We start from the raw sequence: 25915 nt of genomic DNA on the forward strand, positions 1-25915 counted from the left end.
GAGTCCCAAGACAGGACATAAGATACTTATTATCTCAATAATCATCCTTTAAAGTTGTGAAATGGAGTATGGCGGGAATTCAACTTCGTCGACGAAACTGAATTCCTGAGGTAAATACTGCTTAAGGTAAAGTTTGAAGTCATGTTAGGTATCATTTTCATCTAAATCACAGATGTATACCATCCTAAATTTCACCTAAACCGGTTCAGCGGTTATTGACTCCTCATACAAACTTCCACCCCACTTTCACATCCTCAAAAGATGCTTTTGGTTATAAAAACCATCCTATGTCCGGTGTCGAGACTGAAACTATTTCTATACAAAATTTCAACGAAATTGGTTCAACGGTTTAAGCGTGAAGAGGGATTTTTAAAAATATATTTTTTTAAATTTTGGTTTTACTTTGGAATAGTGTCAATGTGATACCATAAATGAATTCAGCACCCCCGATTTATACGAAAATGATACCAAAAATGGCCTAACAGCATCACTGATGTAGATATCAAGATAAAATTAAAATCCCTAAATAAACTTTCAAGAGCGGGTATCTCAAAAACTATTCAAGATATCGAAAAACTTGACTAGATAAAAGTTGTAACTAATTTTATGAGCTTTCGGTTTGTCTGAGTAGTCATGTCGCTAAGATGCAAAGTTTCCAAGATATCAATGAAAAACCGAAAAATTCGACCTTCTTACCCTCTTCCTACCCCGCAGCACCGGGGCTACAGCCGGGGACTTTTGATATGTTCACCTCCTAACTAGTCTAAACAAAGTTACGGAGTCAAAAATTGTGTTCCTAGCATTTCCCTCTACAACGTTTTTTGAGCATTCATTTACTGACCTACTAGGGAACAAATCAGATTATTTTATGAATTTTTTTTATTAGTTTTTTTAAGTAGTCACACTACTATATTTATGTAAAACAAAAAAAATTATGGATATAAAATTGTAAACTGAAATAGATATCATACAGTCTACTTTCTCGCGTTATCCCGACATTTTGCCACGGCTCATGGGAGCCTGAGGTCCGCTTGACAACAAATCCCAAGAATTGAACGTAGGCACTAATTTTTACGAAAGCGACTGCCATCTGACCTTCCAACCAAGAGGGGAAACTAGGACTTATTGGGATTAGCCTGGTTTCCTCATGATGTTTTTATTCACCGAAAAGCGACTGGTAAATATCAACTGATATTTCGTACATAAGTTCCGAAAAACTCATTGGTTCGAGCCGGGGTATGAACCCGCGACCTCCGGATTAAAAGTCGCACGCTCTTACCGCTAGGCCACCAGCGCTTATAATGAAATATTATTAATATTGTGATATAATTTATATAAGTTCTTGATTGAACTGTAACTTTTTTATTATTAACTCAATTCAATTCAAACAATATTGCGAGCTGGTGACACTTACACAGCTCAATATCACAAACAAAAGCCGAATAGCGCCAAATCCTAAACTCACAGCTTCAAAAGATCGTAGCAAAAATGTTAACCATACATTCATGTACATACACGTATATACATGTATAGCATCCGAACAAAGAGGCGGCCACCGCGCAGGCGCGGGGCGAGAGAGACGGGGCATAATCGAAATGTATAACGATGAATGGGAGTGAAGGGGATGGGGGTAGTCGTAAATTTGAACGACTCTGGCGAATATTCGTATGGTGTTTAGTAATAATTATGAGTGTTTTAGCTTTTTCGCTTCGTATGGGTTGTTTTTAATGAAAATTAGGGCTATTATGAACTCATACGGTAAGGAACGAAGTAATTTATTAGGCAAACAATTAAAAATACAATACATAATCTAAGTAGCCGATGGTCCTGGGTTCGTATCCCAGTAAGGGCATTTATTTGTATGATGATACAGATATTTGTTCCTCAGTCATGGGTGTTTTCTATGTATTTAAGTATTTGTATATTATATATATATCATTGTCTGAGTACCCACAACACAAGCCTTCTTGAGCTTACTGTGGGACTTAGTCAATCTGTGTAAGAATGTCCTATAAATATTTATTTATTTATTTATTTTTGTTTTATAAACATAAAACTAATTAAAATCTAAACATAAATATAAATATAAGCAAAAAAATATAGTAAAAGAAAAAGAATTATACTAATTAACTAAAACTACCTAAAAAGTAAAAAACCTACAAATAAAAAAATGGCCCCAGGTCCGTGCCCTCAGGTAAGGTTATTTTATATTTTCTTATATGACTTTCTTCAATACTTTTCCCCTTATAAAACAAGTATTTTGTAAATAATACTAGTGTTTTGTTTACTAAAAACCGACTAAGTGCGAGTCGGACTCGCGCACGAAGGGTTCCATTGCGCAAAAAACGGAAAAATAATCACGTTTGTTGTACGGAAGCCCCACTTAAATATTTATTATATTCTGTTTTTAGTATTTGTTGCAATAGCGGCAACAGAAATACATCATCTGTGTAAATTTCACCTGTCTAGCTATCACGGTCCGTGAGATACAGCCTGGTGACAAACAGACAGACGGACGGACAGTGGAGTCTTAGTAATAGGGTCCCGTTTTTACCCTTTGGATACGGAACCCTAAAAAGTACTATTTATTGATTATATTTAAATAAGTTTAAATATAATTATATTAATTATACTAATATATTATTTATTTTGTTACAGATAATTGCTCCGGTGTGAAGGGAAATAAGGAATCAGGTTAATTTTCTCATGAAAATAATAACTTTATCTATTATACTAATTATTCATTCATGCATTTATTTATATATAACACTTTAAACTCTCGCGTTTTTTACACATATTTAATTACACAAACGGGTCTACCGCGATATAATTCCATTTATTATTATTTATTTTTATTTAATCTTTATTGCACATAAGGAAATACACTGTACAAAAGGCGAACTTAATGCCATAAGGCATTCTCTACCAGTCAACCTTTAGGCAAAGCAGATAAGTTGTAGGCGGTGCAAAAACATGTAGTAGATGATACAATTAGGTACCTGTACGGACACAATACAATCATAATAAATACACTAATATAAACATACATAAATATAAATAATATTGATACAAATACATATACCTATTTACATATACAAATACATATACATACATACATACATATGAAATCAGATGAACTTACAAAACAGAAACATTCAAGATTTTCCAGTACTATTTAAGGTAGAAACAATGAAATTATATCGCGGTAGACCCGTTTGTGTAATTTAATATTTATATTATTAATATACCTTACTTAAGTTACATTTAATATTACTTATTGGTACAGTCGCTATCAGAAATATCGGAGGGTGCTGTGTTATCCCTGACTAAACCCCGAGGTATGAAAGTGGTCAGTGATTTTTTTAGACGAAATTTTTTTCTTGCTCCCATAGAAAATGGATCAGTCAAAAATGAAACCGCCAAATTTTTTCCAATTTGAATTATTTTATGATCAAACCAGATTAGCTTCTGGCTAGACTTATTAATGGGCCTTTTGACCTTACCCAAAGGTCACATGAGGTCGATAGTCAGTTTGACCTATCTAATAACCCTTGTACTAAAATACTAATAATATATTATATGCGAAAGTGTCTGTCTGTCTGTTACCTCTTCAGGCTCTTTTCGTTTCATCGTTTCTTCAAATAAAAACGTCACTTTTGACACTGACACAGTCATCTAATCTATATAGTTTCTAGATCTATTAATTGACGTATCTTAAAGTTCGAATCGAGCAGTGTATCTTTTACTGTGGTACCTATGCAAATAAAGAATATTCTATCTAGAGTGAGAGCAAGAAAAATCTGCAGCTATTTGGATAGCCCACGCGGTGCAAGTGTTATTTTTAGGTACGTCATTATTTCATAGAAGTTTGACGTTTAAAATAACACTCGCACTGGGTGGGCTATCAAAATCGCTGCAGACTTTTCTAGATATAATTCTATACTAATATGTCTGTCTATCTAGTATCTATCTAGACCAGGATCTTTCCGTCAGACCCCATCAGGTCCCTTTTCTTTTGCATATGAAGCATAAGGACCCTTCTCTGTGGAAAGCCACAATTTTTGAATTATGAATATTTAACCGCGAATGTCAATTAAAGTCCGTGTACATATCCCGTGTATTAAAGTAAAATAGCCGCCATTTTATGAAGTCCTCGGGGTTTTGTTTGCGTTGTGAAATTTCATTACCGTCAACCCTGTTTATTGTAGGGTTGGGACAAGCGATATCGATAGTTTGAAAATGGGTGGGTCTCTTTTTAGGGTTCGGGTAAAAACGGGACCATTACTAAGATTCCACTGTCCGTCCGTCTGTCTCAGAATCAGAATCAAGTATTTTGTTCGTGATAAACTTAAAACTAAAATTACATACAAGAGACATTACATACTAAAAACTACGAATGTTTATAAAATAAATAAATAAATAATAAATAAATAAATAAATATTGGGGACATCTTACACAGATCAACCTAGCCCCAAACTAAGCAAAGCTTGTACTATGGGTGCTAGGCGACGATATATATACTTATATAGATAAATACATACTTATATACATAGAAAACACCCATGACTCAGGAACAAATATTAGTGTTCATCACACAAATAAATGCCCTTACTGGGATTCGAACCCAGGACCATCGGCTTAGCAGGCAGGGTCACTACCCACTAGGCCAGACCGGTCGTCAAAATTGGTAAGCGTTAAAGCTTACCACGAAATGGTCTCGCCTCAGCATAATACTGACCCGAAAGTCAGCGCTGATCTTCCTGTCACCAGGCTGTATCTCATAAACCTAGACAGTTGAAATTTTCACAGATGATGTAGGTATTTCTGTTACCGATAATACACTTAATACTTAAATCAGAATAAAACAAATATTTAAGTGAGGCTCATACAACAAACGTGATTTTTTTGCAGTTTATGCGTTATGGCACGGAACTCTTCGTGCGCGAGTCCGACTCGCACTTGGCCGTTTTTTTCCCACCACACCAGCTCATAATCTTCCCATTGAAATTGCAGTCGGGTTGCAGTTATTCTGTATCGGCCCTATAGGCATTCTTTATACTTCGAAAACTGATGAGAAATTTGCTTTTTATCCACAAGGGTGGCAAAATAATCTGATATTTTTGTGTTGTTTCCTCATGTTGGTAGAATTGACTTTTAAGTGATGATTTTGTACGATAGGTAGTGATAATTTGGTTTTTCTCAGAAACGCGTAACTTTTCATGATTGCCATGAAACAAATCTAACTTTATTAACCTAGGTCTATAGGATAACCTTACGAAAATCCCGAAAACTTAACGATTTCATAATTATGACTAAGATAATCTGACAATTTACAATAATTATCAGGCCTTATAACTTGTCGAAATCGTTCAAGAAGACCTCCAGAATCGCGAAAACGTCAAATTTGACATATCTATCTCACAAATATCTTTAAATTATCCATATTGTAACTTGTTGAAGTCTAGTAGATTCATTTTCCGAATCGAGCCGTATGTCCAACAAATTGATCCGATTTAAGACACCTTTGTTACAATAGAAATAAGGACTTGTATCGATATATTTGGCCACTTCGCCCGTCACTATGTATTCGATGTTGAATGGACATAAAAATATAACCTAGTTTTAATGTCGTGTCAGTATTACGAGTGCAATGACTTGGGGCCCGATTCGGATTTTGAAATAGACATCTATTAGATATCTTTTAGACATCACCAAGATACGATAACGATATGTTTAAGATCTAACCTGTCAAATTTGACATTTGCGCGATTCTGGAGATACTCTTGAACGATTTCCACAGGATATGACTTAGAGATCCAATTCACATCTAATAGATATCTTACTCTATCTAACGTAAAAGTGACATTGGTTGCCCGAATTGCGCTGCAAAAGAGAACTAGTTGATATCTAAACTATAACGTATCTAACGATCTTGTACGTGTCGTCTCTTGTGAATATCTTGAAGTTCGAATACGGCAGTTGTTTAATTATTAATGTCAGGCCACGTTCGTATTATTAATGTCAGGCCACGTTCGTATTATTAATGTCAGGCCACGTTCGTATTATTAATGTCAGGCCACGTTCGTATTATTAATGTCAGGCCACGTTCGTATTATTAATGTCAGGCCACGTTCGTATTCGCTTTCATGATTACTATCACGATACCTACTAAATGTATTAAATGTCAAATAAACTCTCTATCTATCTCTATCTCTGTTTATATCTCTGTTTGGCCCTATGGTTGACTGGTAGAGAATGCCATTTGGCATTAAGTCCGCCATTTGTACATTGTTGTATATATTTTGTGCAATAAAGTTTAAATAAATAAATAAACAATGGAATTTATATTTTTTTATACCACGTCGGTGGCAAACAAGCTTATGTGTCGCCTGATAGTAAGCAGCTACCGTAGTCTATGGACGCCTGCAACTCCTGAGGTATTGCATGCGCGTTGCCGAACCTTGCGGAAAATACCAGTTGTTATTATGAATATGAGTATCAAATAATAATTTAATTATCATTGTCCCGATAGTCGTTTCAGTGAACGGTCTAATAGCGAAGAGTCTCGACCAACATCTTGAGAGACTCTCGCTAGGTGGTCAAGGGTCAGATGCAGAAGGCGGTGATCTTGGACACGGCGCGGATAGTCCGCCGGTTCCTCTCTCTGCGGCCCTGACCACCGGCAGCTTGGGCCCTGCCCCGCTGCTGGCGGCACCCTAGGTTAGGTTTATTATGATGTGTTTATACTTATTTTTTGTTGTTTTTTATGTGTTTTTGTATTTTACTTTTATATTCATGTTATAAATGACCTAGCCTAAGAAGAAAAATAAATAAATGATTTAATTACAGCATAAGCAATATTAGTCATTATATCTATCTAATGCCTTTAAACGAGCAATTCTTGTTTATTTATATATATTTAGCAAATATAATTCGGGGATCTCGGAAACGGCTCTAACAGTTGCGATGAAATTTGCTATATGGGAGTTTTCAGGGCGATAAATCGATCTAGGATAAATGGAATCTAGAGCTTTGCGAGGGTTTCAAAGCACGAAAGTTAAACAAATAAATCGGAAAACGCGCATTTTTCAGTTTTTTAATTATGTTTTTCCATCAAAGCTCGGTCTCCCAGATATTGTTCTTTGATTGTTGAGTAACTTATCAAACTATCTGAATAGTAAAAAAATGATTTGCCTAAGTAATAAAAAATAATCAATATCATGACATGATGAAAGTGTATTATTTAAAATTTTCGCGTTTTGAACATATTATTAACTCTCATTCATAGACGAGTCTATCGCGAATTGAATTTATTAACTTTATTTACCGACGTTTCGACACAGGTTTCACTGGTCGCTATGAAAATGAAAAAAAAACGGCCAAGTGCGAGTCGGACTCGCCAACCGAGGGTTCCGTACTTTTTAGTATTTATTGTTAAAACTTTAGCGGGAACAGAAATTTATCATCTGTGAAAATTTTAACTGTCTAGCTTTCACAGTTCATAAGATACACGGACAGACGGATAGCGGAATCTTAATAATAGGGTCCCATTTTTACCCTTTGGGTACGGAACCCTTAAAAGAATGAAAGTGGAAATAATTTAAAATGTCGATATCAAATATAGTAATCTGCAGCACATCCCTATTGCTTCTTGGCGATCGCAAATATACTAATGAAGGGTTGTAAATAAGGGCCCGGTCGACCTCGGTGTCAACATTGTTCTGTTTGACAACCGTGTTACAAACGCTTGAAGTACAACCGAATCAAAGTTATGAAAATAAAATAAAAGATTTTTGTTTGATAGGATTTCAATCTTTTTATTTTAAAAACTTTTAATCATTTTTAGAGTTCCGCACCCAAAGGGTAAAAACGGGACCCTATTACTATATAATGGTAACATTCCATTTCTAACCGCAGCTGCACTGCCGGTACTGAACGCGTCGCTTTTATTGTCAATTTCCATAGTAAAATGAACACTAATGTATCTGTCGTTGGAAATGGACTGTCACCTTAAGACTCCGCTGTTCGTGTGTCCGTCTCTCTGTCTGTTACCAGGCTGTACTGTATCTCATGAACCGTGATAGCTATATAGTTGAAATTTTCATAGATTATGTATTTCTTTTGCCGCTATAACATCAAATATTAAATCCAAAATAAAAAAATTAACTTAAATATATCTAAACATTAAAATATTTTAATCTAAAAGACCTCCGCTGGCTGTACCGGGTGCAAAGGTGCCCATGATGATGCCGCGTTACCACGTTGGATAGCGATAAAAAATATTTAAGTAGGTACAACAAACGTGATCTTTTTGCCATTTTTGCGTAATGATACGAAACCCTTCGTGCGCGAGTCCGACTCGCACTTGGCCGGTTTTTTCACGTCCATCAAGCATGATTCGGAGCTCGCCCCGTTTTCCCACATCCAAGTCTAAGCCTGACTGAAAAAGCTTCGCGGTCTATTCACGAATTCTGTTTCTGAGGAAAGCTCTTTGTACCATCGCCCGCACTGTTAACCGTACATTGGACCTTATGCCGTTTGTAATAAGGTCCACCGACGTACAGTCAGGATGTACGCTGTGATACGCCGACGTGCGGATTGAGGTCTTTCCCTGTCGATTCAGTGATACAAAATGTAGTTTTGACGACACCAGCTAGTAAATGCTCTATTTGCGACGTTATCTATGAAAAGGGACCTGTTTTAACGATGCTCCGATATAAATACAATGCCGCGCGACGCTATGCGGCGTAAGCGCCATCGACAATAAGGCCCCTCTTCATAGATAATGCCCCATATATTCTTCGAAAACTGGGCTATAACCGCGTAAATCGAAGTTCACAAATTGCGGGCATTTTTCTCTGTCACTCTAATTACGCCTTCATTGGAGTAAAAGAGAAAGATCCCCGCAGTTTTCGGTTTTCGCGGTAACCCCTCTGATGAGCACGTTGCATTTTACCCACAAAAGTTATTCAATATTTGTGATTGACTCGTCTGATGATTTTAATCTTTCTTGAAGAAGACCTATATTTTTCCATGTGTGTTACATATTATCTACAGCAACATCCATACTAATATTATTGATGCGAAAGTGTGTCTGTTTGTCTGTCTGGTACCTCTTCATGTTTGAAGAACGCTGAACCGATTTACTTGGGTACAGAGATGTTTGAGTCCCGGGAAACATCTTAGAATAGTTTTTCTCCCAGAATCCCTTAAAGAGATTAAAAGGGGGTGGAAGTTTGCATGGGAAGTTAATAAAATCAAATTGGTTCAGATAAGCTACCCAAATTCTTTATTCCATGCAAACGAAGTCGCAAGCAAAAGCTAGTACAAACTAAAAACCGGCTAAGTGCCAGTCGGACTCGCCCACCGAAGGTTCCGTATTTTTTAGTATTTGTTGTTATAGCGGCAACAGAAATACATCATCTGTGAAAATTTCAACTGTCTAGTTATCACGGTTCATGAGTTACAGCCTAGTGACAGACAGACGGACAGACGAACAGCAGAGTCTTAGTAATAGGGTCCCGATTTTACCCTTTGGGTACGGAACCCGAAAAACGTCAGGTAAAAATAAACCAATGCTATTTCCTTTCTCCGTATTTTTCACCTTAATTCTTTATTTGCCAAATTGCATGTTGTTAAGGAAAATCGTGCACCAAAGATAACCCCTGACAGACAGACAGACAGACAGTAGACATGACAGTTGTACACGCTTTCGGTGTAAAAACAAAGCATTGCTTTCATTATAGTACCGTAAAACGGGGTGAGTAGGTTTCGCTGGGAGAGGTGGGTTATGAATGGGGAGAGAAGGGTTGAAAGGGGGGTGAGAAGGGATTTTAAGGCTACTGCTACAAAAATAACACTATTTTTAGTACATACCAGTTTGTGTAATTAAATATGTGTACAAAACGCGAGAGTTTGAAGTGTTATATAAAATCATAGCCCAACGTTAAGATCATAAATACCCCTTCCTTTTGTTACCTTCAATTGGAAAAACTTTTTGGGATCAAAAACAATTTTTACCTCAGAATTGTACCAAAGAAAAATGAGCAATAACCAGCATAGTGGCTCCCCTGAGAGTCATAGCAATTTCATTACGCTGCATAATATATGTATTTGTATTTTAACGACATAGTGCCTGTTTTATGTCTTCTAACCTTATTATGCTATTAATAGAGAAAATTACGCAAAACTCAGCGTAGGTATATAGGGGGCGCCACTAAGGTACTTGCACCTAATAAGGCCCAGATTTAAAGCTTGCTCAATTTCAAAATTTCATACTTTTATAAGTGTAAATGAGTTTAAATTTCTCGCCCATGTTTGGTTAGTACCATAGACAAAATTGGAAGTTCATATCAAAAATGAAAAAAATTAAAAATTATATTAAAAGTGGGCCTTATTAGGCGCAAGTACCTTATTTAGCGAACTCTTTAACGATACGAACAGTTTGGTGCAACCGACCCTTAGGCCCACTTGCACCATTCCACTAACCCGAGGTTAACCAGTTAAACCAGGAGTTGCCATGGTTAGCCATACAATTTGACACTAGGTTGATAGTTTAACCGCTTAACCCCGGGTTAGTGGAATGGTGCAAGTGGGCCTTAGTCGGCAGGCCTATAAAGCCAACTAAGCAGGAGGTATATATATTTCGGGGATCTCGGAAACTGATCTAACAATTTCAATGAAATTTGCTATATAGGGGTTTTGGGGTCGGGAATCGATCTAGCTAATCTAGCTAGGTCTTATCCCTGGAAAAACGCGCATTTTTGAGTTTTTATGTTTTCCAAGCAAAGCTCGGTCTCATGGCTCCTCTACACGATGGGCCAACGCCGGCCATTCCAAGGGACGCATTTATACGTTAGAGGGAGCAAGTGATATTGCTATCTCATTCTACCGCATGGCTGCGTCCCTTGGAGTGGCCAGCGCTGGCCCATCGTGTAGAGGAGCCATCAGATTTTGTACATTAGTGTGTGTAACAGTGACAAATTGTTCCACGGTTGAAACATATTCTGTGTAAATATTTTTGGCGCATTTGCCCCAGTGTAAACGACCTCCGCTGTGGCAGAGGTCGGTAAAAGGGTACCCGGGACGCATTACGGACTATTTGCCCAAATTCACTGGAATAGGCTCGAGCCTTCTACAAGCGGAGCGGGAAGCGTTTTCAACCGCTCGTGAAAAAAAATTGGGGATAATCTGATACAAATCAACCCAGCTATTAACTAAGAAAAGCATTCAAAGTCAAAGTCAAAGTCAAAAATACTTTATTCATGTAGGCCTAGTAACAAGCACTTATGAACGTTTTACATAATAATATATTATCTTAAGCTAATTATCAGAGCAATTTATTGAAGTTAATATTATTCCATAGTAATATTGGAATATTATACAGATCAAATTTAATACTAAGAATTTCACTAAAAGATCGTCAAACATAAAAAAAAATTGTATAAAAAATACTAGTCTAGAATGTTTCTAGAATAAAATCTAAATGTCAATAACAAATGTCAATAAAACTTAACAAAGAAGTACATACATTGAATTATCTATTTCGAGTCACCATTAATCCCACATTATGAGATCGATATACATACTTGTATAGAGAAATACAAAACTTACCTACTTTACGGGATCAGAACCCACGACATCCTGCTGCACAAAGGATGAATCACGTTAGACCGGGCCGTGTCCGGGCCGGAGCTTCCGGCACATCGTTTTCTATGGAAAGCGTCACGTGATCGCCTGGCACGTCATAAAAAAGTAAGTGTCGGAAGCTCCGGCCCGGACACGGCCCGGTCTAACGTGAGTCATCCTTAAGCATATCCAACTAGGATAGGAGGCAGTCAGATTATAGGACGATGCATGTAAAAAAACTCACCGTATGAAATTGTTTATTGACTTTCTATTTATCTCATGATTCTCATGAATCGATACATACTATTTTTTTAAATCCTTTTTAGGGTTCCCTACCCAAAGGATAAAATCGGGACCCTATTACTAAGACTCTACTGTCTGTCTGTCTGTCTGTCACCAGGTTGTGTCTCATGATTCATGAGTCATGAACCGTGATAGCAAGGCAGTCGAAATTTTCACAGATGATGTATATATTTCTGTTGCCGCTATAACAACAAATACGAAAAACAGAATATAATAAATATTTAAGTGGGGCTCCCATACAACAACATTTTTTTGCCGTTTTTTGCGTAGTGGTACGGAACCCTTCGTGCGCGAGTCCGACTCGCACTTGGCCAGTTATTTTAATCTGATCCGCACGCTAAATGTATGACGTGACCTTATAATCATTACTGTAGGCCGCCGCGCCCGGATAATGTTTGATGGGGGGCCGGGATTCCGACGGTTGACGCCGACTGTACATACGTGTACAGTCAGCTCAATATCATATCTACCTGATTCAATTAGATACTTCCGTTTTCAGATTTTGGGCTCGATTCGTATTTTGAAATAGATATCTATTAGATATCTTTAAGACATCACCAAGATACGATAACGATATGTTTCAGATCTAACCTGTCAAATTTGACATTTGCGCAATTCTGGAGATACTCTTGAACGATTTTCACAGGATATGACTTAGAGATCCAATTCACATCTAATAGATATCTTACTCTATCTAACGTAAAAGTGACATTGGTTGCCCGAATTGCGCTGCAAAAGAGAACTAGTTGATATCTAAACTATAACGTATCTAGAATAGATCTAGTACGTGTCGTCTCTTGTGAATATCTCGTAGTTCGAATACGGCAGTTGGTTAATATCACTACACCTTATAAAACAAAGTCGCCGCCACTTTCTGTTTGTGTGTTTGTCCGCGATAAACTCCAAAACGACTGAACGGATTTTCATGCTGTTTTCACCTATCAATAAAGCAATCTTTGAGGAAGGTTTAAATGTATAATTTGTTAACCCATGCGAAGCCGGGGCGGGTCGCTTGCCTGCCGAATAAAAGGAATACGCAATGAAATTATAACTAACCTTAACACATAATAACTAGAGATGCCACGGTATTCGGCCTATTCGGCCACTTTGCCAAATATTCGGTATTCGGCCGAATGTTGCCTACTATTTGGCCGAATACCGAATATCTATTGCACCTAGAAAGAAAAAAAATCTCAAAAAAAATAACCAAAAACTGTATATTTAATATTTAAAATGGTAATATTCTTGGAAAGTGGTTAATATGAAGGCACGTTTTTGAGCATCTGTTGATTCCAAACTTATTATGTTAATTATGTTGAACATAAAAATATACCTTAGCAAACGTTGGCGTTGTGCTTTGTTGGCGAACAGTTTTCGTAATAATTGTGACTCAAAATGTTCGCATGTCATGCCGACTATTCGGTCGCCGAATATTCGGTATTCGGCCGAGAGGGCCGAATATTAGGTATTCGGTATTCGGCCAAATTCACTATTAGGGCATCTCTAATAATAACCATATTCTTTGTTTAACGCATACGAACAAATGTAGGTTATTTAACCCCCTCACTGCTAAGCATAACTCATACGCCCATTAATTACGTTGGCTAGCCTCCATTTTTACAACATGGCCGTACGAGAGAATGCTTTCAGGGTTCAAATCCCGCGTTACATTTATTTAACTGACCCAGTTAAATGGGCACAATTAATTTTACTAATGGAAATTGAATAAAACGATTTAAAAGGAAAGGAAGTCGACATGTAACGTTCTCAAAATGTGACGTCCACAGAACGTGACCTAACTCGAAAGTGACCTCCTAAAAACGTGACATACGGTGCGACTCGGGAAATGAATTAGAGATTAACTAGATATGAATTAGAAACTACCTTTACCACCTTATGACGGTTGGCGCTTACGCTATTATTAACGCCGCCCCAATATTATTGCGGTGCTATGCGACGTAAGCACCAGCCACCATAAGGTACCTTTTGCCGTGGAACGTCACATATCTTCACTATTTCATATCTAGTGAATCTCTAATTCATTTCCTGTATCGCGGCGCCAGCCGCCATTAGGTATCTTTTGCCGTGGAACTTCACATATCTTTACTATTTCATATCTAGTGAGTCTCTATTGCATTTCCCGAATCGAGCCGATAGGGTCTTGACTGACAGACGCACGGATGGACCGTCAAAAAAGTGATCCTATAGGTGACAGTTCCGAACAACTGACAGGCTTATATTAGACTAGGCTTATAGCTGGATTAAAAAGTAAAACAAAATAAGAAGATCACTTTTATGTGAAAACGAGTTTCCTTGCGGTGGTTCTCAGCTATGTAACTATTAGAAATCGATACAGCACTTTGAAGAGCTCTTTTCCAAAATGATGTAAGGCTTTTTTGCCATAAAATATTTTAGTTTGCATATAACTAATAAATAAAAAACCCTAGTTTTTTTATTTGTACTAATAAATAAAAAAACCCTAGTTTTTTATTTATTAGTTATCTAAATTAAGTTCCTATTTGGTCACAGGTCAACTAAACGCTCCTTTACACCTCTAATGGCTCCTCTACACGATGGGCCAACTCCGGCCACTCCAAGGGATGCATTTATGCGTTAGAGGGAGCATTTGATATTTCTATCTCATTCTACCGCATGGCTGCGTCCCTTGGAGTGGCCGGCGTTGGCCCATCGTGTAGAGGAGCCATAACACGCTTTACCAAGGCACTGCGAAAACTACGAGTTGTTTAGTCTGAAACAAAACCCAGTTTTCATCAAGTTTCGGAAAACTAGATAACTAGTTACGTAAAACACTGTTTACGGTATTACGAAAAACCGGGCAAGTGCGAGTCGGACTCGCGCACGAAGGGTTCCGTACCATAATGCAAAAAAAAAACGAAAAAAAAAGCAAAAAAAAAACGGTCACCCATCCAAGTACTGACCACTCCCGACGTTGCTTAACTTTGGTCAAAAATCACGTTTGTTGTATGGGAGCCCCATTTAAATCTTTATTTTATTCTGTTTTTAGTATTTGTTGTTATAGCGGCAACAGAAATACATCATCTGTGAAAATTTCAACTGTCTAGCTATCACGGTTCGTGAGATACAGCCTGGTGACAGACGGACGGACAGCGAAGTCTTAGTAATAGGGTCCCGTTTTACCCTTTGGGTACGGAACCCTAAAAACCAGTTTTAACTACGGAAATGTGTTTTTCTATCACTTGAAACAAGTTTATACCTGCTGTTAGTTAGTTAGTTAGTTATACTGGGCATTTTCCGCAAGTCGACAACCATTGTGCCTATTTTGCGTGAAAACGAGGCAGCCACTACTCTAGCCACCCCAGTTCCTCCACGAAACCTAGCAGTGTCTTCAGGTCGCTAACTGCCTCCTTCAGTGTGCACGGAGTCCCTAGGTATTGTACCTACTGTAGCAGATTCAATTTCAATTTCAATTAGCCTTTATTTAACAATCTTACTAGTTTTACAAAATATAATATAAACATCTTACTTAAAAATAAAATATAAAAAACTATTACAATATTTGCGCTATCAGACATCGGAGTCAAGATTGTCTTGCTTTCCAGCATAGGCCTCCCCCAAGTACCTCCAAGGTAGCAGATAGGTTAGTTTAAGTTTATCAAAACCTACGTACCTAATAAAAAAAATCACGGCCACACTACGTAAAATAAATAATCAGTAACCTACTAAATAACTCAATATTTTAATTAATAACAATATCAATTCGGGTCTCTTTGAATCTAATAGGCAATAAATATTAGATTCAAAGATCTAGATTCCCATTTCAACATTATTATGTCTAACTTTTTGTTTGCACATTAATATTATGGAAGATTGAAGTTATTATATCTTAAGTTATTTCATTGGGACATAAAAATATAGTTATTATATTGTCGTGCTAAGATTACCTTGCTAGGTATATATCAGAGTTTCCCCTTCAAAATATACCTTAAAAAATACATCTAATAGTTTTAGCGCCGACAAAGATCCATATATAAATAGGTATAGATACAAATACAAATAATAAATAAAACGAAACGTTGTCATCGATGCGTGTTTAACACATTCAACGCCAAGAACCCGACTGTTGGGTACACTGTTCGAAACTACGCGCTCCATACGGCGAAGACGTGGCTACGCGCTACGAGCGTAACCCGTAGCACTTAGGGCCCCCCCACATCTGGCGTTAATTCTATGGCCGCTGCTCGACGCAACGTCGACGCAACGTCGACGCAACGTCGACGCAGCGTCGACGTAACTGCGCAGCGACGTCATTTTCCATAGCGCTGACCAGACGCCGACAGACGCCGACGCTCGAAAGACCCTTAGTGGCAATTAATGTGTTAAAAATTAGTGAATTTTATTTCAAACTAACTTCAATAGGACCGTCAACATCAAAATAAAAGGGCACAATACTAAAACATAAAAAGTGAAATAAGGCCACTAAAACAGTGTTCCATAAACGAAAAGATAAATTAAAATCAGGAACCGGCGTCAACAACGAACAAAAAATACTAAAAAAAGTGTTAAAAAGTTCAACAAAAAAAAAAGTGTTAAAACGTTCAACAAAAAAAAAGTGTTAAAAAGGTAAATAGTGTAGTGAAATGGAGTAGGTGATGTTGCCACGATGCTCGCCATGTCGACGCTGATGATGCCCGCGGCCACGATGACCACCATGACCAACGCGGGGCCCATCCCCGTGGCGCAGGCCAAGCTGGAGCCCAAACTGCTGCAGCTGCCGCACCCCGTGATGCTGCACCAACACCAGCACCAGCACCCCCACACCAAACTCGGTAAGTGGACTTTTGGGCCTTTCTTCCTTTCTTCCTTTCTCCCTTTCTCCCTTTCTCCCTTTCTCCCTTTCTCCCTTTCTCCCTTTCTCCCTTTCTCCCTTTCTCCCTTTCTCCCTTTCTCCCTTTCTTCCTTTCTTCCTTTCTTCCTTTCTTCCTTTCTTCCTTGCATCCTTTCATCCTTTCTTCCTTTCTTCCTTCCTTTCTTCCTTCCTTCCTTCCTTTCTTCCTTTCTTCATTTCTTCCTTTCATGACGGTGTTACAAATAGGCACTATGGATAGCCCGGTGTTGACTAAAGAATGGTTAAGCAATAAGCACGTTTAATTAATTCTTCATTACTTGCACATCTTCACATTAGTTTAATGCATTATAAGCTATCAATATTACTCTTTAAACAACATTAATGAGCATAAAATTTGCTACATCTAGATACGTATCCTAGATACGTATTGTATCTACATGTAGATACAGTATCTGTTTTATAAGCTAGGTATAATAATTTGGCGCCGACTGTACATAAAAAAATCACCAGTAGAGAAATGCGATCCGTATTGGAGAGCAGTCGGACAGACAATAGGAAAGCATTTTTGCCCAATGACAAAATGCCAAACTACCAATAAATAATAATAAATATAAATAATAAAATATTATAGGACATTCTTACACAGATTAACTAAGTCCCACAGTAAGCTCAAGAAGTGTTGTGGGTACTCAGACAACGATATATATAATATATAAATACTTAAATACATAGAAAACACCCATGACTCAGGAACAAATATCTGTATCATCATACAAATAAATGCCCTTACTGGGATTCGAAGCCAGGACCATCGGCTTCGCAGGCAGGGTCACTACCCACTAGGCCAGGCCGGTCGTCAAAATAAATAGAGGGTCATTGTTTACTGGCAATATTGGCATATTTTATGTGTTGCGTGATCACTTTACGTCCACATAAACAGGCCCTGGGACTGTAGGGTTGCCAGATGGTCGGGATTTGGCGGGATTCTCCCGATTTTTAGCAAGTGTTCCCGATTCCCGACGAAGTGAAAATTGTCTCGAAAAACAGCTTCACGTTATAAAACAATAATTTCATGTTCCGAACTGTCGTCGAGCGAGCGAGCGACCGGCGTCGAGCGCGTAGCTAACGTAGTGCCAATAATGTAAAATATCGTTGTTTTTAATACAATTACTTTAATTTGAAAGTATTTTTTCCCGACTCAAGTCCCAAAATCCCGAAAAATTGATATTTTTTCCCGATAATAGCGCCATTCGATCTGGCAACCCTACCTGGGAGGCATTGCAACCTTTAAAAACAATAGATCTAACATAACACATACCTTGCTCGTCCCATCGCCCACACTGTTAACTGTACATCGGTGGACCTTATGCCTTTTGTAATAAGGTCCATCGATGTACGGTTAGGAGTGTTGCTGTAAGTAACATGTAAAAAAGCTTGTACCATCGACTACACTTTTAACTGTAGGTACACCTGCACCTCTAGCACATCTTGCATCCGCGACTTAGACCGCGACTCGAGTCGCCATTCCCGCGGCTGTCAAATCTGTCGATTTCCGTAGCATAACTTGTACCCGCGACTGCAACAGCCGCGTAGAGAACTCAAAGTCGCGGCGCGACTCATCTGTGTTACCCGATGGAATCAAAGTCTAAACATAAATGCTATTTACATGTGACAACATTGTGGTGCTGACTGATAATATTTCATACAAAGCATGATTTTGAGCCGGACATGATCCTGTTACAGCCACGTATCACATCATTCTGTTACAGTGCGATGCAGCGGGCACAGGCCACATGTAGGTATCTTTTGTTGAAGTCGAGGAAGGTTCCAAACGGTACCTAAATAGTAAGAGATTGTTGTTGAAATTAGACATCTAACTGTGATCCTAAATACTACTACTAAGAATATGGCTTACTCAATAAGTTGGATAGTTTGTTTTGAACATTTGTACCTACCCACCTCATCGGCTTCGTTTATGTACAAGCAAGCGGGCTCCGTTGTTTAGGTTGATGAAAGTTTTGTGTAAGGAAATCTGAGGATTACTTTTACAAACTTACGAACCTGAATTGAAATTAAAAAATTCCTACATAAATATGTACCTATTTACTTAATTGAGTACCTACAATGATGGGTGTGTTGTGGGTATCACCTTTAGTGATTGTTCCATACTTCCTTATCCCTTAGGGAAATAAGTAATTATACAAATCATATTTATACTTAATATATAAAACTTGTTTTTAAGTTATAATTATCATGAGTTTAGTTAAAAAAGTACAAGCAAACCACCCGCGAGAGCGAGTCGCGTAGACTTCGACTCGCGGATTGACATAAAGACGAGAGAATATTTTGTCTTAAAATAGGCAGTTGTGCTACGGATTTTAGTTCAAAGTCGCGATCGTTGTCATTTTCTGACAGTGACACCTGATCGCGAGTTTGTCGCGGCTCTCGCGCGTGAGTTGTGCTGCCAACACGCGACAAGCCCTCAAGTCGCGCCGAACTGTCTTGTCTCGCGCCTGTCGCGGCAAGATGTGCTAGAGGTGCTGTAAACCTTATTACAAAAGGCTAACGGCTCGATTCGGGAAATGAATTAGAGACTCACTAGATATAAAATAGTAAAGATATGTGACGTTTCACTGCAAAAGGTACCTTATGGCGGCTGGCGCCGCGATTCGGGAAATGAATTAGAGATTCACTAGATATGAAATAGTGAAGATATGTGACATTCCACGGAAAAAGGTACCTAATGGCGCCTGGCGCTTACGCCACATAGCGCCGCAATAATATTGGAGTGGCGTTAATAATAGCGTAAGCGCCAATCGATATAAGGTACCTTTACCCGTAGGACGTCACATATCTTTACTATATCGTATCTAGTTAATCTCTAATTCATTTCCTGAATCGCGCCGGAAATGTCCACCGATGGACAGTTAAGGGTGTTGCTGCTAATTAAATCAAGATCAGATCTTTGAAGCCGGAATGCCTATCTTTCACGCGTATTCGGGAAACGAGATAATCACAAGATCTAGAAACGATATAGAGATCAACTAGATTTACAATAGATATCGACTAGATGTGACTTGGATATCTAAGTCATAACTTGTCGAAATCGTTCAAGAGGACGTCCAGAATCGCGGAAACGTCAAATTTGACATATCTATCTTACAAATATCGTTAAATTATCCATATCGTAACTAGGTCTAGTAGAGATCTATTTGATTTCCCGAATCGCGCCGTTTGTGTGTTTGTGGTCTCCGAATGGCTTTATTTGTAAATGTTACGGACTTACTTTACTTTTATACTTATTTCACTGACACTTGTAAAATTTATATCGCTATATATATGTGTTAAAAGTTGAATGTCCGAATAGGTACCTTTATGTTTCCGATGTATTTAATGCATGATACTGCAATAAAATTGGTATCAATATTATTTACATAAACAAAATTGTTTACATAAACAAACCGTTTTCTTTAGGTAAACATACCTACACCACAACAGAGAGACCAAAAAAAAAAAATCTTTTGAACATACAAGAATTTTCCAAATCGGTTCAGTCGCTTTAGAAAAAATATAGAGGAACATACGCAAAAAAGCGCACAGATCCTGAAAAATTCAGAAGCGCCTCCGTTCTTACTTTCTTCTTTATAAATTCAGAATCTTTAAGGGCCACTTGCACCATCCCACTAACCCAAGGTTAAGCGGTTAAACCGTTGAATCAGCGTCAAATTGTACCGGTAACCATGGTAACTCCAAGTTTAACGGGTTAACCACGGGTTACTGGAATGGTGCAAGTGACGCTAAGACTGTTAAAAAATAAACTATGTCCCATTTGAGAGCCTAATGTTGAAGTCCGTTAAATTAAAAATCCAATTTGCACACACGTAAGATAAGAAACTTAAAACGCAACTTTGCACCTGTAGCGATATTGCGAAAATTTGCTCACCGCCGGGCCGAAAGGCATTACAAATTAACCCCCCTCCCCCCCTCCCTAGGGGTAGGGGGCTTGTTAGCGCGCCTGAATATTTGAGGGTCGGGCCGGCAAGTTCGCTCGCAGGGTGTTTAGGAACAGTAAACAAAGGTTAGTTTGTAATTTTAGAACTTTAAGTTTGGTCAAAAAGAATAGATAGTATAGAGGGGTCCTGTCATTGTCAATTTTGTAGTCACGGTACATTTACTGCCATCTATCGACACACGATTAAAACTTAAAATAAAATTGAAAATATATAAAATAATCAAAATATGTTTACGGATAAATGATTCTTAATTTTTATTGTTCCATACTGACCCACGTTCTTTCACATATGTGTTAAAATTGTTAAATACCAAACGGTGTCGTTAACGCCATCTAGCCGAGAATAGGCCAAAGGTAATGGCGCCATCTATTCGAGAATGACTTTTCCTTGGCCGTCCGAGGCACGTTTTTTTCTTAGACTTTATTTATCTTATACGGAGTTATATATATCTCTGGTTTGGTCAAGTTGGGGACTAACTGCCCGATTCGAACTTTAAGATACGTCAATTAATAGATCTAGAAACGATATGGATTAGATGTGTCAGTGTCAAATGTCAGGTTTCTTAAAAAAGAAACGTCACTTTTGACACTGACACACTTTTACCGTTACCGTTTTGACCCTTAGTTTGACGGTTGACCTGGCCCCTGTTTCACCAACGTGACAGGTGCGACGAATTGTAAAATCACTGTTGCTGACGTCACAGGCATCCATGAACTACGGTTACCGCTTACCATCGGGCGGGCCGTATTCCTGTTTGCCACCATCATTGTATTATTTAAAAAAACTTTATGATATCGGAAAAAATACAGATATTTCTCTTGCTAAGTTTATGACAATAGTCACAAGAAACACTACAATTGTCACGAAATTCCGACATAATATATAACTCATTACCTGTCAAGAATTACCTACAATTCTTCTAAATCTTTGACAAATGTCAGAAACTTCGCAGGAGGAATATCTGTTTTTTTCCGATATAATAAAGTTTATTTAAATAATACAATGATGGTGGCAAACAGGAATACGGCCCGCCCGATGGTAAGTGGTAATCGTAGCCCATGGATGCCTGTGACGTCAGCAATAGTGATTTTACAATTCGTCGCACCTGTCACCGATGTGAAATTGGGGCCTGTTTGTGTTTGTTGTATCTGTGTGTGTTGTGTGTTGCTGTTTGTGTATCCATTACATGCAGTGAATTACATGTAAATAGGTACAAATTGTTTATTTGTCAGAGTTTGCAAAGTGATGCTTAGGTAGTTGACAATATTACTGATTGTATTATCATATTCTTGCGATTCCGGTACATTAATAAACACAACTATTATTACTGCGTTAGTTTTTACTGTGACCATTGTAATAAGACAGGACTAGCAGTACGTGTAACTACCCTATGTAAATATAGCCTTAGGGCTCTACCTACTGAAACACGAAGGTAGCCCTTTATACTAAGTATATCGATCAAAGCGTCCATAGCCTACAATAACTACTTACCATCAAACAGATTATAAGCTTACCTACCACCGACGTGGTAATTATCACACCTTATAAGAGTCCCCCATCTGTCTGTTTGTATGTTTGCGATAAACTCAAAAACTACTGAACGGATTTTCATACAATTTTCACCTATCAATAGAGTGATTGTTGAGGAAGGTTTAGGTGTATAATTTGGTAACTCGTGCGAAGTCAGGGCAAACAATTTGACGAATCAGGAACAATTCTTCGCTAGTCATCATCGTCTTCTTCGCGTTATCCCGGCATTTTGCCGCGACTTATTGTAGCCTGGGGTCCGCTTAGCAACTAATCCCTAGAATAGGCGTAGGCATTAGTTTTTACGAAAGCGACTGCCATGTGACCTTCCAACCCATAGGGTAAACTAAGCCATATTGGGATTAGTCCGGTTTCCTCGGATGGCGTCCATTGAAGATAATATTTTATTTTGTATGAAAAATAGTATAATTTTTAAAAGTTGTTGAACTAGAGTGTCACCATTTGAGGAGTACAATCTATGTTTTAATTATTTGCTCGTGTTACAGGCCACACCCGGTATAAAACCTAGTCGATTTGGGTTACTGCGTGAGATTTTACTGTGTCCATTATAATACGTGCAGGACATGTAACTGCCCTATATAAACAGTAGCCACGACTCTGCCTACTCCTGGCCTACTCAAATACGTAGGTATGTAAATTTACTGAGTATATCGGACAAAAAAACAAAGTTAAGTCACACAAAGCATTGTGTCAAAGAGAATTATCAAAAACTAGCGACCCGACCCGGCTTCGCACGGGTTACACAAGACCTTAAGAAATTATACATTTAAACCTTCCTCAATAATAACTCTATCTATAGATGAAAACCCCATGAAAATCCGTTTATTTAATAGTTTTTGAGTTTATCGCAAACATACACACAAACTGACATACGCGGCGGGGGACTTTGTTTTATAAGGTGTATACAGTGTGTATGTCAAGAGTGAACAGGCACCTTCTGGGCGAGCTCGCTCCATCGTAGGCCACGTCTACGCCTCGGCTAGTCTGTGGCCATGAGTAAGCCCATTCATAATAATAAAAAAAAAAATGTAGTGATTATATAGTTCCCATGAAATTTTTTAAAACTATATATCACAACCGCGTTTAAGTGCTACGTACAATCGCCTGCGTTCGTGGTGAACCACTTTTAGACTCTATTCTAGTATATTAAGGTTCAAAGGAACACCGCTAACGTAGGCAATTGTACATGTATAATATGATAGTAGTGATGGTCTTACTGTCTTTAGATCGGCATATGCATAAGTAACCCATGCGGAGCCGGGTCGGGTCGCTAGTTTTTGATAATTCTCTTATGAACATACCATAATATATAATAATTTAAAAACAGTTGGGTTAGTACAATTATAATTGTATTATGACATTTATGACTTTAGCAGCATTTGTTGTGGATTAAGTTTTTGGAATTTTCTTCAAAATGGCGGAACTTTGGTGGTTGGCGAGGTCTACTCGCATAGCTTGTATAGAAAGTACCACGTTTTTATTGCTCTAAAGTGTATGCCATGGTTAGATGTAATAATTCCGTGTTCATTAGCCCCCGCGGCGATTAAAGGGGCGAGGACGACACACGGGGTTATGTAATTAACCGACTTTAATACAACGGTCTAACCTAGCCACTTGCACCGTTCCACAAACCCGGGGTAAAGCCGGTTAAACCGTTAACCCAGTGTCAAATTGTACTGGTAACCATGCTAACCAGGTTTAACCGATTAACTCCGGGTTAACGGGATGGTGCAAGTGGGCCTTAGGCGGTAGTGACTCAACCCACAAAGGAGGTCCCGGGTTCGAATCATGGCAAGGGCATTTACTTAAGTGAAGGAAGCTGAAGAGGTATGTCAGGATCGTATTAGCAAGTGGAAATCCGTGGTCACTGCCCACCCTTCCGGGAAATGGGAACATTCCCATGATTTGTTCGCATACCATACCTACATATGTATTCGAACAAATCATGTGATAAAATGTAATATGATTTCATCCGAACAAATCATGTGACATGGAAAGAATCGAACAGGAAAGACCCAAAAAACGTAATTACGTATCGACGAAAAACCGTCATACGTCCGCAATTAAACGTGCTTTAAACCCTCGCTCCCTCAGGGTGTAAATATTCCCTCCCCTTATTATAAAGTGAAAATTGAAAGCGGGCTTGTTCACACATGCCAGGCCAAGAACCCTGTCGGGTACACTGTTCGTAGCGACTACGCGCTACATACGGCGAAACCGTGGCTACGCGCTACGAGCGTAACCCGTACCACTTAGTGCCAATGAATGTGTAAAATTTTAGTAGTAGTAGTAAACACTTTATTGCATAGAGTTATATATTTGACAGAGGGAATGTCACTTAAGACAAACTGTGACACTGCAATGGCGGACGGTTTGAAAGTGTGCGTGTAGACGAGTGATACCATGTAACACAAATTCTCCCCTAATGGTGAAACAATTATTTTCAATATCGTCCTTGTTTTCAAATATTAAAATAGTACAGTTTTACGCTAGACGATTAAAAAAGTGTGTACCTAACTTATTTTATAGGTCTTGAAAATGCGCATTTGCACAATTACTTTGTGCAAATATTATTTTCAATACCTAATGATATAACTTGTAACATATCTGGTTTTAAACAAAAAATAAATATAAGGTAAATGTACTAGTGCTCGACATGTTAATACCCAATAGATGACACCTTGCTGTCACCTCTATTGACAATGATTTAAGTTTCAAGATGACTTGTACTGGACTGGGACCGCGTCGAGCACTATGACACTATGAGTATGTTTATCTTACATAACAAATAAACGTTAGCTATCAAAAATTATTCATGTAAACGTCTTTAATTTCCTTATTATCGGGAAATTACCATACCAACCTAGTTTGAAATGCAAAATCAATATTATTTAGCTATTTACCTAAATTTCCTAAATGATCTCTTGAATACATAATAATTTAATAAGAAGGGCAGCAATTACCCTACTTTCGGGAAATTACCCTATTCAACTTACTGGTCACACTCCTGTTTCGCATTTATAAACAATGAAATATGGAGATTTTATGTACTATACCGTGATAATTGATAAAATTAGCTATGAAAAGTGATTCCTTCACTTTTTTTCTTTCGATCGGTACAATTCTTGCAGGATTTAACTACGCATGCCGACATATTTTACATTTTTTCTTGGACAAATTTACTTTACTGACGTTTTGATCCGTCTGACGGCAAATTGGTGGATGAGGGCATTGAGATAACTGTCAATGTGTGTGTGTCATGCGTAAATACTAGGAAATTGGTGGATGATGGAATCACAGTTTTTGTCTTAGCAAAACTACGTCCGTAGTATTCTAGGTCCATGCTTTATTGTATAAAAATCAAAACAAAACTGGAAAAAAATTCGTCATTACAAAGGCGAACTTATCCCTTTATGGGGTCTCTTTCAGAAAACCTTTGAGCAATTGAAGGAGAATTGGAAACAATTAGAATTTGAAATTTAATTTTGCGGAAATCAGTATTCAAAGTAGTATGGTTCTACTGTACAGTCAGCAGCAGAAATTGCTAAGCGGACAAGATGTTCAAAATTACCTTGACACGCTCTTGTTCTGTTA

General features: G+C 38.1%; 1 protein-coding gene across 2 annotated transcripts in view; it reads left to right on the forward strand.

Moving 5' to 3' along the window:
- The first annotated feature begins 16476 nt into the window (after positions 1–16476).
- The window catches only part of LOC134677430 (nucleolysin TIAR), a 91853-nt gene continuing 82414 nt past the window's right edge, over positions 16477–25915 (forward strand). For both annotated transcript variants that reach the window (XR_010100024.1, XM_063535896.1), the window contains exon 1: positions 16477–16740. Coding sequence is in view for 1 of the 2 variants with exons in the window: in XM_063535896.1 (XP_063391966.1) it covers positions 16575–16740 (166 nt within the window). In the remaining variant the exon portion in view is untranslated. The remainder of the gene's footprint in view (positions 16741–25915) is intronic.

Source organism: Cydia fagiglandana, chromosome 26 (genome assembly GCF_963556715.1).
Source record: "Cydia fagiglandana chromosome 26, ilCydFagi1.1, whole genome shotgun sequence".
NCBI classification, from domain to species: Eukaryota; Metazoa; Arthropoda; class Insecta; order Lepidoptera; family Tortricidae; genus Cydia; species Cydia fagiglandana.